Source organism: Lucilia cuprina, chromosome 4, assembly GCF_022045245.1.
Source record: "Lucilia cuprina isolate Lc7/37 chromosome 4, ASM2204524v1, whole genome shotgun sequence".
Lineage (NCBI taxonomy): Eukaryota > Metazoa > Arthropoda > Insecta > Diptera > Calliphoridae > Lucilia > Lucilia cuprina.
Window position 1 is genome coordinate 28,514,721 of NC_060952.1, and position 14,234 is coordinate 28,528,954.

Here is a 14,234-nt window from a genome sequence, read left to right on the forward strand (position 1 = left end):
TGAAATGGTCTGTCAATAAGAATCCTATCGCAACCCGGAACAAATAATCGATTTTCTAAAACTATATCTAATACTATTCAGATCGTGTGAAAAGAGGACTTCATAATCCACCAACAGGTGCAATACTAAATTTCAATCCTAAATATTCTAAAATAAAACATCACTGGATATTTTATTGATAATTTTGGACAGCAAGATCAATGACGCTCTTTACCTTATCTGTCGATTATTTTCATTTATGTATTTGTACAAGACAAACGTAAAATTTTAACACCGTACATTAGAGTAGTCGTGTTTTAAATGAAATTTGTAATTTCTTTCACTAAAACATTTAGCTCCCTCTTTCTTATCTCACACCCTATGGCATTTTCTAACATCCCTTGAATATTTAATTTCAAGGTGCGTAAATTTTAAATAATTATTATTTTTTTAAATAAAATAGTAATGTAAGTGTGTATGTAAGTTTGTACAAGTATTTGCAGTTTAATTATATTTAATTGTGTTTTTGCAGACATGCATTATCATGTTGAGCTGAATACAATATGAAGAAAAATGTTGATATAGAAAATAAAATGAAAATTGTTGCACGCACCATGTGGAGATGGATGTCTTGTAAAGAAAGAAAGAATAAAATTAGAAAATAATAAGATATGCCAATTGTTGTATAAAAAAGTTAAATTTTGATTTATTTAAAAATTAATTGATTTTCATTGTAAATATACTTAGGAATTTTTAGAATTTTTGCAATTTATCTGATGTTGCTCTCATCAGTCTTTCCCTTTTGTTTTATAAGGTACTATTAATATACCTTTAAAATTTAATGTTTGGCATTACTTGTTATGGATTTTTATTTTATTACTAATGATTTCAAGTGCCAACTATGAACTGTATGAGTGACACCTTATTTGGCTTGGTTTTATAATTGTTTGGTTTTTTTTTGGTAGAAACTTTCACTTGAAGCGATTTTTCTTTATTTTTTTCTAATGAATTTGAAACTTTGTTTCTAGTTATTTGTTTGCATGTATGTATTTTGTAATGGCTTCCGGTGATAATAGATTATAGATTTAAAATTTGTGTTTTTTTGTTATTAAGAAACAAACCAAATAGCCAAACTTAAGGAAGCATTATTATTTTTTATAAATTTTATGGTGCAACAATTGACGTTTTTTACTGATGTTATTAATGCATTTTTAGCGAAATAATTAAGTGCTAAGTAATTGAGTTAATACAAACTTTTTTAAAGAAAAATGTTCATTTTGATAGATACAAGGTCAGCCGCGGTTTCAGCTTATTTTCTTATTTCCTTTTTCCTCATTTCTATAGTTTGTATGAAAAATTTTCGATTTTGGCGGGGCGATAAATTTTCCTTTTACCCCCGTGGCTCCGCGTCTGTACTAGGTCATTATATTTATGTCAATCTGATTTGCATTAAAGATAGAGTTAGTTGTGGATTTAAAATTCTTTATTAGAAAAAAAGGAATTCATGTATAGTAAATGGATTAGTTTCGTATTGCATATTAAAGATGATACAGCAGTCAATGGATCAGTTTCGTATTGATCCATTTATTGAATATACTACAACCTGTAAAGTAAAACCTGCTAATATAATTACATTCTCTAAAAGATTATCTAAGTTATATACATAACTGAAAGGCGTAATATCCACTCTACGATTTTTTAAATTTTAAAAATATAAACTCAGTATAAACTTGTCAATACAACCTAAGACAGTTCCTAATGATATGAGTGGTACTGACACTCACAATGAACTATTAGCAAGACAGATTTTTGTTCTAATTAACCAGTTTTAGTACATGTCTTATTAGGAATTGACAGAAAGATCAGTAAATAATGATTGATCATAAGACTTATTTACTAGATTATAGAATTATCTGTAAATAAAATTAAAATAAAATAAAGAACTTATAAGATAAGTGAACTTAAAAAATTAAACTCTCGAAAGATCGAACAGTAATATATAAAGATCTAAAAGCCGTGATGATACATGGCTGTCAGATCTTACAACGTTGTCAGTAAAATGTTCAGAAAATGTCTAACAATTGTCTGAACATTTTTTCTTTTGCAAGACAATATTGGAAGGCAAAATTTGTAAGTTTAAACTGTTATTAGACATTTTATGAACATTTTACTGCCAACGTTGTAAGATCTTACAATCATGTATACATACCATAAGGAAATCTAAATATCAAAAGATGAACTTGTATTGTATTTTTGATGAAAGTTTATAAAATATTTTTGTTTTGAAAATTATCAGAATATTTAAATTCTCTAATTTTTTTGTCAACTTCAATCGGCTTCTCGAAAAAAACTCTTTGGAACAAACATAATATTCACATTATTTTTATTCTTTAAATAACAAGTTTTTTTTTGTAATTTTTCTTTTCAATTACAATTAAAATAAATAAATAAATATTTACAATAAATTAAATATCAATCATAATGATTGCATTTGTACAACTAAAATAAACAACACGTTGTCAATTCAATGCCATTGCAAAAGATTGAAAAGACATTTTGTGTTCTCGTTCCTTTTAAACAAATCTTTGGAAATTTGCTCTGTTTTGTTTTGTTTTGTGGTCAACTTAAGACTAAAATAATAAATAAGTTTTCGTATCAAACACAGAGTGAGGGTAATGGGGATGTAAGCGTTGTCGTTTTTAGGTATCGTTTAACGTCTATTTTGACCAGCAAAAGCCATATCTTGAGCATCGCCATGATTCTCTTGTGAGGAAGAACGGGCCCAGCCATGAGGATCCCAAGCGGGAGCAGCATGTTCCAAATGTTCAATATGTTCAACATGATGAGGAATTTCCAAATGATGATCCAAGTGATGATCCAAATGATGATCAAGATGATGATCAACATGATGTTCGAAATGATGGGGAACAATGTGTTCGATGTGGTGTGGTACAATGTGTTCAACATGATGAGGTACAATATGTTCGATATGTTCGTGATGGGGATAGTGAACAACTTCATAGTTAACAATCTATTGAAAAAGAAAAAGAAAAATTTAGCTAAAGAACAATTTATCTTCAGTTGTATGTTAACCTACTTTAGGTTTGGCAATTTTGAAAACTACCAAAGCACCAGACAAAACCAAAGAGAGGAGACCCAAAGTCATAGCTTTCCAGGTTTTCAAAGCAATCAAGGCAAGAGCGAGTGGCACCAAAACAGCTGTCTTTAATTTAAGACCAATCAAGAAAGGTAAAACAGCTTTGCGCATAAAACCACGACCTAAAAACACAACACTTGTCAAACATTTAACTTAAATTTTAATTGTTCACTACACTTACCTTGTTCACGTTCAGCCAATGGTACAACAGCACCTTTAGTCAAAGCATTGTTCAACAAGAAATCGGGAACCATGGAACGAGCCTCAGCAGATTGGAAATATTCAGGAGCCTTAATGCGTAAAGCATGTGTAGCCAAGAAATTGTCAATTTCATCGAACATTCTTTCTTGAGCATCCATGGAACGTTGTTGAGTACCTTCGGCAATTTTACCAGTACGTACAATGGACAATTTATCAGTAATGGCAATTTCATCTTGTCTCAAAGCTTCATTGAACCATCTCATAGCTTTGGGCTTAACACAGCTGGTGCTGAAATCCTTAAGACATGAATGGTACATATCAAAAGCTAAATCGGTTGCAGATTGTTGGGGAGCTTGGGCTAAAGCTCCAGTGGCTGCTAAAGCCACCACAAATAGAACAGCAAATCTATTCATCCTTCGTTTGTTTTAAAAATCCTCTTTATTTTTATTAAAGTATTTAATGCAGTTTATGTGATGGCGTATCTAGTTGTGTGTTGGTGTACCTTCGGACTGGCCAACTGAATATGTAAATATTTATTGTGGTAACTGTGGTTTTTATACGACCATTTCTTTATCAATAATAATTAAATTGTTTCTTTTGTTTTCGGTTTCTTTTCTATGCTCACAATTGTTTTTGTTGAATTTTTGAGTTGAGTGCATGTGAGGGATTTGAAACAAATCGATTTTGATTTGTATTGTCAATTGGATTTAACTGACTTTTCTTTCTTTGGCTGTTGAAATTTGGCTTGAATTTTCGTTAATACGAATTCATTCTCTCTCCCACTGTGAAGTCCAGTATTATTATGTCTCTCTGTTTTGATTTCTGTTTAAAAATAATTTTGGTAGTTGTTTTTGTACCGTTATACAATAATTTCACTTGATCGTGTTTGGCTTAAGAATTACTTCATTCGCATGTTTGTACTACGAATTTATGTTTGTACGTACATATAATACAGCGAAATACATACTCTACAGAATTTTAAGTTAACCTAGGTACGAAATTTATGATCAATTTTAGGTTTTGTAAAGTAGGTATTTAGATATATGTGGTTATTTGTTAAAAGAGAGTTTTAAAACTTTAAGAGAGTTGTAGTCGACTAGTTGATGCTTTAATGTTAAAAAATCACGCAAATATTCCTGAACACAAGATATTTTGTTGCATGTGTTTGGATCAATTCCAACAAAATTAAAATGAAGTACTTTCAAAAGAATAACATTTATCACTAATTCAAAAGTAGCACTAAGTAATTTTTTTTACCTTCTGTGGAAGTGATTTTTATTGACTTCCTAAGAAGCGAAAAGAATCCAATTTTGTTTAAAGGCATATTTTTTGTACTGAATTTTTTTGAATTAAACTCATTTTATTTTGGAGTTGATTGATAAATGCGTGTAATTTATTTATGTTAATATTATTTAATTTTATTTGTATTCTATAATACTACAATTTTACTTCCTTATAACCTCCAAAAATAGAACATAAAAATTACTTGCTGAGAATGACTTTCGATGTAGTAAATTTGGAATCAAATAAAAATAATATCGCTCCTATGACCACCCTTTTTTCAGGTCTTTTCCAGTACTTCCAAGAAGTAAATTCTACTTCTTTTTCGCTTCTTTGAAAGTTTTTTTTTTGTTGTCAGCAGGACAAATTTCGGAGGTGGTTGGACATTAGTGAGTGCTGATGTAATGTTAACAAAACTAAAAAAACCTTGCTGATATACATTTGTATGTCTTACAATTTTTTGAAAGACATCACATCCGTAAACATGCATGTTTACGGACATTACCTTACTTCTATAAGGTGAAGGATCCACATATGTACGTGCGGTGCTGCTATGGATTGATTTTTCTCCCTAAGGTGCTTTTAGTCCAATCGATCACAATGTGTCCTTGTTAAAAAGCGTGTGTTATAAATGTATTACAAACAGTTTCCAGAACTGAACTATAAGTCTCTTTAACCTTTCATGTATATGGTCGAAGGAAGTATTTCTAAAATAATTTTCAGCTCCGGTCTATACTTGAGAGTTGTACTTAATATTAAGTCGCATGTTCTGCATGGGATTGAATGAATTTTTGTGTCATAATTACGATACCCTTTCGAGTAAACATGATTTTTTTCCGAATAACTCAGCTTTTACTGCCTCTAAGAGCAGAAAGAACATAAGCAAGAAGGCGCTGCTAGTGTAGAGCTTTTTCGCATTCTACCACAATGATACTTTCACCTTACCTTTTGTGCAGCGCATCAGTTCAGACATTATTGTTATTACCTAGAAAAAATTACATTGAAAAGTAATGAGTTAAAATGTTAATAATAATTATTTTACTTACTTCTCCATTAGCATTTTATCTCATTACTTTAACACGGTGATGTCAGCTCGCTTAATAAAATGTCTTTCGCTTACAAAGAAGTTGTTGAGTAAGTTGTTTTGTTTTTAACATTAAAAAGTTAAATGTTCTACCCACTGCACCATTGTTTATACAGAAAAATAAAAGTACTTCCACTAAGTGATTTGTTTACCTTCTCTGGAAGTGATGTTTATTGACGTCCAAAGAACCAAATACAATATTTTTTTTGAATTAAACCAATTTTATTATGGAGTTAATTGATAAATGCCTGTATTAAATTTATGTTAATTTATTTATTTATTAAAACTTTCAAAAAAGGAACATAAAAATTACATTCTAAAAAAATCTTCAGATGTAGTGCCTACATTTTAAAATCATATATTCTACATTTCAGAACACTTCTTTTTCGCTTCTTTGGAAGTTCTTATTTTGCTATTTTGCTATATTATTGCGCGTCAAATAATGGTTTTCTGATACAAGTTTAATGTTTTAATTTTTTTTTAAACAATTGTTAACACGAAATTAAATTAAATCATTGAAACAAAATGACAAAGCAGAAAATAAAGTACTTTATATCAGATTAAAAGGAAGTCATTACACGAGTACTTCAAAGTAATGCAGACGGTAAGTAGTAGTAATTGAAAAGTAAGTGGTTATGGAAGTACAACCCATTAAAGAGTTTTTGCAGAGGCTGGATAAAACTCAACCTTTTTGTTTTATGTTAATTATTTCATAAACGCCTCGACATACCAAATATACTTCCCATCTTATTGCACATACCCTACACATACATGGTTTACTTCAAGGGTATTTATAAATAAAGTAATTTAAAGTTTAAATTGTTTTACAAAAAATGTCTCTTTCTCTGGCAACTTATTTAATCCGTCATTCAAGCAAAATATTTTCCTATTTTGTCACGATCTTGCATATTTTTGTAAATTAAATATCTTGAATATTGCAGCCTTTTTAACACATGTTTTTTGTTTTTGCTTTTTATATTTAGTGGACATTGTCAAGTTCATTTTAAGACAGCGAAATTGTAATTTTGTCACACAGCTGTAAATCAAATACTAGTTACAATAATATGTCTTTAGTATAAAATGAATACAATTTAAATCACACATTTTACAATTTTACTCACATTTTCTTAATGTCTTCTTGTTTTTGATTCTAACGCTATACTGACAGTTTTAATAGAAAAAAAAAATACTTTAAATTTTACTAACAAAATTTTTTTAATTTGTAAATACTTAATAACAGAAGTAAGAATATCATTTGGAAGATATCTGCTAATATCCCAAAATATTTTGCAATTTGTATTTGATGAATTTTTAATTGTATCCCAACACAAGGTTGTTACAATTAGAAAAATTTCAAGTGAGTTTGCCGCACATCATAACATACAATCTATTTTCAATTTTCGTTTGTTATACATTTTGTGAATTTCATCTATTTGCTAAACATTTTGTACATTTGAGTCAATTTGTAACTGATTTCATATTGGTTTCCAATTATAACTTTTGTGCCTCGTTCAGCCCACAAAATAAAACCAATTCGTAAGCACATTTGTCTAAGTATGTAATCTTCCAATTCTGATGTTCTTAACAAGTTAAATTGCTGATTTATATGTAGGTATGTATTCATGTGGTGATGTAGTACAATGTGAAAATACCCTACTTTAAATAAAACACTCTTTCATCACTTTTTGTCAGTTCAAGGTCAATTAACAACAATATAGGGGCGTGGTCAAGAGTAATTTATCATTCATTTCTTTTTTTCCCTTATAAAATGTATGCCACAAATACCATAAATAATTGTAATGAAAATGAAACTTTATTTATTTATATATGTTTTATTTTCATTTTATGTGCTTATTTAGAAGTTCATTGATAAAATATAATAGAAAATAAATCGAAATGGCAAACTAAAAATATGTTATGTGCGTAAAATGTCTATCAAACAAGTTGTTTGGCCAATATGTATTAATATTTATGTGAACATACTACCTCATTTTCCCAACATGGTTGTGTGCGTGTTCATTTGAATACATTACTCCTACCACTCACTGTCGCTTCTTAGATTTCCATACTCGTTGGCATACCAAACATGAATATGTAGATTTAGTTTATTGGTATTTTGCGGGCTCTTATGGTTTTATTTCACATTATCGATTATTGGCAGTTAACAATAATATAGTTGAAATTATATACACCGCAAAATTTTTATTGTTAACGCAGCAAGTACCGCACCGTAAAGAGGCAATCATATTTTTGATGCAAGTGGGGAGATGAGTTAAAAATGTAAGTAGGTTAGACTTATATAGACTTTGCTCAAGTACTAGAGCTATCTAATCTCTATACGCAGAGAAAAAGCATGGTTGTAGCAACCATGTTCTAAGAGCAACATATTATGGTTAAAATTATGATTGTAGTCCAAATATAGTATGGTTATTGTAACAATTTTAAAATATCATATTATGATTAAATACAGTTGAAATATTTATTCACAATATTTTTATTAACCATAATATTGTTGTTATACTTAACAATATAGTATGATCCGATGTGATCAAAATATCGTTAAAAATATGTATCGAAATTAAATTTATTTTGATTACTGAATTATTAAAATTACAGTTTCTAAAAAGGTAAAAAAACCTACAATACATGATCCGATTTACAAATTTCAATTTGATTCCAAAAACATAAATAAATTATTCTATACAAAGTGAAATACTTATACATATAATGTTATAAACCAAATGAGAATTATTTCAACTCATTTCATTGTAAAACAACACACACACATACACACAAAAAAATAATTTGTATAATGGTTATTTATAACAACGGTTATTTATAACATATAGCATCATAACATATAATAGTTATTTGTAAGTTTAAATGGTTGTTAGTAAAATAATAAGTTTTCATCGTTACCATTACTTGATGAAAATTACTTAATAATTGAAAAAATAATTCTTTTTCAGGGAATCATGTAATTATTACAGTAAAACAATATTGTTTAAATATAATTAAAATAACAATTACATGTTTTCAATAACAATATATTGTTACAGTGAACATAGCTTGGTTATACTAACCATGTCGAACTATGTTTTTTCTCTGCGTGTGACCATTGCTGTTCCGTTGCTTAACTTGTGAGATCCAAAAACATTACATTCGCCTCTGTTTAGTCGGCAACAGAAATGTATTCGGCAGACCGAAAAATGTATCCATTAAAATCTATCACATAGAACGCAATATGGGAAATCTTGTATGAACAGATTTGTTCTCCAACATACTTGAAAAGGAAGGAAAGTTCAGTAGTATCAATTGTATGAGATGCCTTACATCCATCATCATTCAACCAAGTACACTTCTCATTCACCGGTCTCACTTATGGATAACAACATCCGACACACTCAATTTAGGTATTCGGGAGGTGGAAGACCCGTATACGCCTACAGTCATCCTTTACACCATCTAACGCATATACTTACAGTTACTTCTCTATTGGGTATCTGTTGTCTCGGCAACAGCTGCGAACTTATCCACCCTGTGGGCTACCGGTTCCCGTGGTACCAGATTATGTGGTTCTCTGGTACGATCCCATGTGAAATCAAACATGTAAAATCAAAATATAGAGTTTTTGACTTTTAACTTTTTCAATTACTTTTAAACCTGACCACGTTTATTATTTAGTATATAATATGAAATTACTCTTATTAAGGGAAATCAGGTTGCATAAATGATGGTACGTGTTTGGAACGGCAAATGTTCTTATTTTCCCCTACTAACACTTGAATATATATATATTTATTTATTTATTTATTTATTTATGGTGGAATATAGGCTTTAGGCAGTCAGGATGAGAGGAATTCAGATTTTCATAAATAAAATACCATCATATACATTTTAAAAAGTACATTAAACATTTCATAAATAACATCATATATGGTCACCAATATGAAAAGAGGGACAATTGATGGAACACGTATCATGAGACATGTTTTTGTACGAGTGCTTCCTTATTGTAGGGAAGTTTTAGATTTTGCTAAGTCTTCAAATTTTGTGTATGTTTGGGCACTTAAGTGGAAATCTCAGATATGTATCTTGACTTTCAATTGTGTGATAAACAAATAGTTTTTCTTATGGTTTTTCATGGCTTTAGGGTTTAAATATAGCAGTGATTGCCAATATTTATTTGTTTTGTATATTAAATGTTGTATGTGCGTTTGGTTATTATTGCCAATTGGCCAATTTATGGTTGTCAAATTGTATGCCGGTTGAAATTAATTTAAGTTTTTTCATTTCCGTTTTTTTTTCTATTTTTATTTTTTTAACTACTTTTTAGGTGGGGTTGTATAATTTAGAAACTTTTTAATGTATCATAAACATTGAAGTCGAAGTTGTTGTTAAAAAAAAAGAAATGAAATTGACATTTATTGATTTCTGCTGAAAATATAATTGGAAAATAAAAAGGTCAGTTTTTGAACTTGTTTGAGAAAATATAAAAGGTTGTTAGTCTTTGATTGGTTTTAGAATATTATATGTATTTGGATTTGTTAAAAATAAAAAATAACGAAATTTTAACTTTTGGTTCTTTATAATTGGTAAATCACTGTGGTAACATAAATAATTCAATTTATAAAAGGACTAAAATCCATTTCCATTTGCCCAGGGATCAAATATAACTAAGACAATATTAATAGAAGCAAATAAGAATAAATTTAACTCAATAATAAGTATTTGGTGTTATCATTTAGGGAATTTCTGAGAAGTTTATTTTTGTTTTATTTAATGTTAAATTTCGTTGTCTGAAAATGTAAAATTCTTCGCATTAGGCGGATGTCAATAACCCATAAAATGCAATTTAAGCTTTAACCCTCTTTAACTCCGTATTTGTCATTACTTATTTAAGTAATAATGTATTTTTTTTTTCGTTAGCAATCTTTAATGACAAAGTTTGCCAATAATTAATTAACATTGCAAATTGCTTAATATTTCCAAACTATTTATTAGGGTGTCATTAAAAAAAAAAATATTCGATTAATCGAGAAACGAATAAAAAAAATCCAATTTAGAATAAAAGATAATTCGAAAAATTTTTGTCGAATATTCGAAGAATATATTACTGTTACTTTTTAAACATATTTTTTTATAATATTGAACAAAGAATTAAATTAATATTTTTAAAACAAATACTAAATCAAAAGATCTGTTATGATTGGAACACAGTTTTTACTATCTTTGTCAATTTATAAAAATTTATATTTTGCATTTCAAAACATAGAATGCATCTGTTTTAAAAGTGATTTTATGAAAAAACCCTGTTTATATAAAATTTAGTTGATATACTGATATTTAAAGGCGAGTTATGTAATTTGAAGTAGATTTTTAGATAGAATCTTTATATAGGAGGTAGAATCGATTATAAATTTTCAAAAACATTTTGGTTCCTTAAAAATTTGTACATTTCTAATTTCATTGCCATCCGCTTTTATATGCCAGTTATATGCTTTATAGTAATTTTCTGAAGGGAACCTTATATGGGGGGTAGGTTTAATCGTAGTCAGATATTGCCCATTTTCAATACCAAATAAAAAATAGGTAAATAATTACAACTCTTTAGCTCGTCCCATCGTGTTTTCAACAGAAATGCAGACGGACGGACGGCTAGATCGTCTTAGAATCTAATAAGGAGCTAATATTTCGATGTGTTACAAAAGGAATAAAAATACATCCATCTTTTCTGATAGTGGATATAAAAACATGAAAAGTAGCTGATAAAATGTACTCATATTTCGTATACATATATCATTACAAAAGCCTTTGCTTCAACTGAGAAATTTCAAATAGGTTGATATTGAACTAGATTAGGTTAGGTTGATAAGAGGATTTATACTACATCAAATCCGAAGAAATACACCTAGACCACAATTGGGCCTGTTGTGCGCTCCTTATCATTAGAAAAAAAAGCGAACTGAATGAATTATTTTTCAGAGTTCAGAAACTCAGTTTCCTGAACGTAATTCATAAGAATCTTCCAATCAGTGTTAGTCAGGAATGTTATTTCCAGAATAACATCATTTTCAATATACTTGGATCTAACTTCGACGAATGCCTGACAGTGGCAAAGAAAGTGCTCCAGAGTTTTACTGTCCTCTCCACAGGCCTAAATACGTCTGAATCCGTACGTCCAATTTTGCATAAATGTGCTCGTTATCCTGTGTGTCTACTCAGAATACGTACTATCATACTAACTTCAGACTTGCTCATTTTGATGAGATTTTTCGTCTTGCTCTCATCATGGTCACCCCATAAGATTTTCATGGTTCTACCTACTGTTTCGTTATTCGAAGAGGTCTTATGGGATTCTCTAACCCATATTTTTAGCTCAGCTTTTGTTGCGTCGAATGATTTTGCGTTTGTCAGGTTAACTACCTCGAGCTCCCTTCCTTTTAAAGCTATTACATTTACTCTTTCGTTATCGACTACTTCCAAGTGGGCTGATGCCGATATGATATGAAACTTACCTCTGGGAGAGTATTCAGTTAAAGCTTTCTTATCCAATACGGTCTTAGGTTTAGTTTGATCTCCTGATATCGCCCTAAATGCCTTCTGGCTGTCGGATATTGAACTATGTTACTGACTAATCCGCACGACCAATTTTGCATAAATGTGCTCGTAATCCTGTGTGTCCACTCAAAGTGCGTACTATCGTACTAACTTCAGACTTGCTCATTTTGAGGATATTTTTCGTCTTGCTTTCATCAGGGTCACCCTATAGGATTTTCGTGGTTCTACCTATTGTTACATTATTCCAAGAGGTCTTAGAAGATTCTCTCACCCATATTTTTAGTTCAGCTGTTGTTGCGTCTAATGGTTCGAGCTCCTGTCCTTAATGCCTCGAGCTCCTTTCCATTTGAAGCTATTACATTCGCTCTTTCGTTACCGATTACTCCCGAGTGGGCTGGTATTCATATGATGTGAACCTTACCTCTGGGAAAGTATTCAGTTAAAGGTTTCTTACAATCCAATACGGTCTTAGATTTAGTTTGATCTCCTGATATCGCCCTAATTGCCTTCTGGCTGTCGGATATTAAACTAAGTTACTGATTTAAGTTTTTATTCGAATAATTTAAACACGAATAATTGATAACCCTACTATTTATACTTATGAATTGATAGATATGTTGCTTTATTTTGCTTCCAGTGTAATATGCGTATAAATAAAAATCTGATTGCCAATTAGTTGTAAAAGTTTGTAGTCTGTTATCAAACAGACATATCTTTAGAGGAATATACTTAATGGGTGGTCATGTTGGAAAATATTGTTTAAATCATTATAATCGACGATCGTTGTTTACTTACAATATATGTCAAAAACTGTTAACATTTACATCAGTTCTTTTTTAAGAGAACTTAATAGCTTCAATTATAAACAACAGTTATATTTGAAAATCACTTTTAATGTCAGTGCTAAAGTTATATTAGGGTTAAATTGTATTATCTCATTAAAAAATAATGAGCTAAAAAGCCGTTGTTCACTACTTATTTCTTAGTATTTTAACACGGTGATGACTTTTGAGGCAAGTACTTAACTCGCTCCCTTACAAATCACTACTTATATAAGGATTTACAAATAAAAAGTTTACAAGTAGTTTTGTTTTTTAAACCACAAACCTAGGCAGCTTGCCTTACTCTGTCTTACTGACAACCTGACTGCTTTGTTATTTTCATGTGCATTCAATAATTATTTAATTTTGTGTGTGAAAAACATTTGCTAATGCGATATTCAATAGAATGTAACAATAGAAGGACAAAACTTAAAATAGAGTATGTATTTATTTGATAATATGTATGTCATTATTAGAATACTTAAAAGTAATGCAAGCGGTAAGTAGTAATTATTGAAATTGAAGTGGTTTTTGCTGGGTAGTATAGATTTATGTAAGTTTCATGTTTGTAGGTCAATTGTATATTTTTATATCGGTAGTGTCTTCAAGTCGTATATTATATGTATTTATTTGATTATATGTATGTCATTGCGAGAGTACTTAAAAGTAATGCAGGCGGTAAGTAGAAGTCATTGAAATTGAAGTGGATAAGTTGATTAGATTCTAGCGTAGTTAACCTAATTGTCAACTCAAATTACTGTTAATAATTAATAGTATTAATGGAAGATATTAAATGAAATAAATATAAATAAAATGAGAAACAAATTTTGTTCAGAATAATTATTGCTAATTTTTTTTATAAAAAAAAAAAAATATATTTTAAACAAAACATCATTTTGCTTAGATTTCTTTTATAAACGTCAAAAAACGTGGTCCGTCGACAGTAGCTTAATATGAATTCCTCGCTCGATTTTTTTGTTCTAATTCCTATTTAGCCTGTTTTTCTGAGTCACTGGTAATGAAAGCAAATATGAAAAAATATTAAAATAATTTATTTTATACATGTTAAGTTTATTAAATATCTAACTAAAACAATTTTAACAAAATGAAAAAATATGTATATTAAAGTTTACAGACTGTAATAAATAAA

General features: G+C 29.5%; 1 protein-coding gene across 1 annotated transcript; it reads right to left on the reverse strand.

Moving 5' to 3' along the window:
• Positions 1 to 2,381: 2,381 nt before the first annotated feature.
• On the reverse strand, positions 2,382 to 3,834 carry LOC111684323. The gene is made up of 3 exons (XM_023446470.2): positions 3,318 to 3,834; positions 3,077 to 3,258; positions 2,382 to 3,010 (listed from the first exon to the last, which is right to left on the reverse strand). The coding sequence occupies exons 1-3, from the start codon at positions 3,748 to 3,750 to the stop codon at positions 2,690 to 2,692; spliced, it is 936 nt and encodes a 311-aa protein (XP_023302238.1). The 5' UTR covers positions 3,751 to 3,834; the 3' UTR covers positions 2,382 to 2,689.
• Positions 3,835 to 14,234: the final 10,400 nt, after the last annotated feature.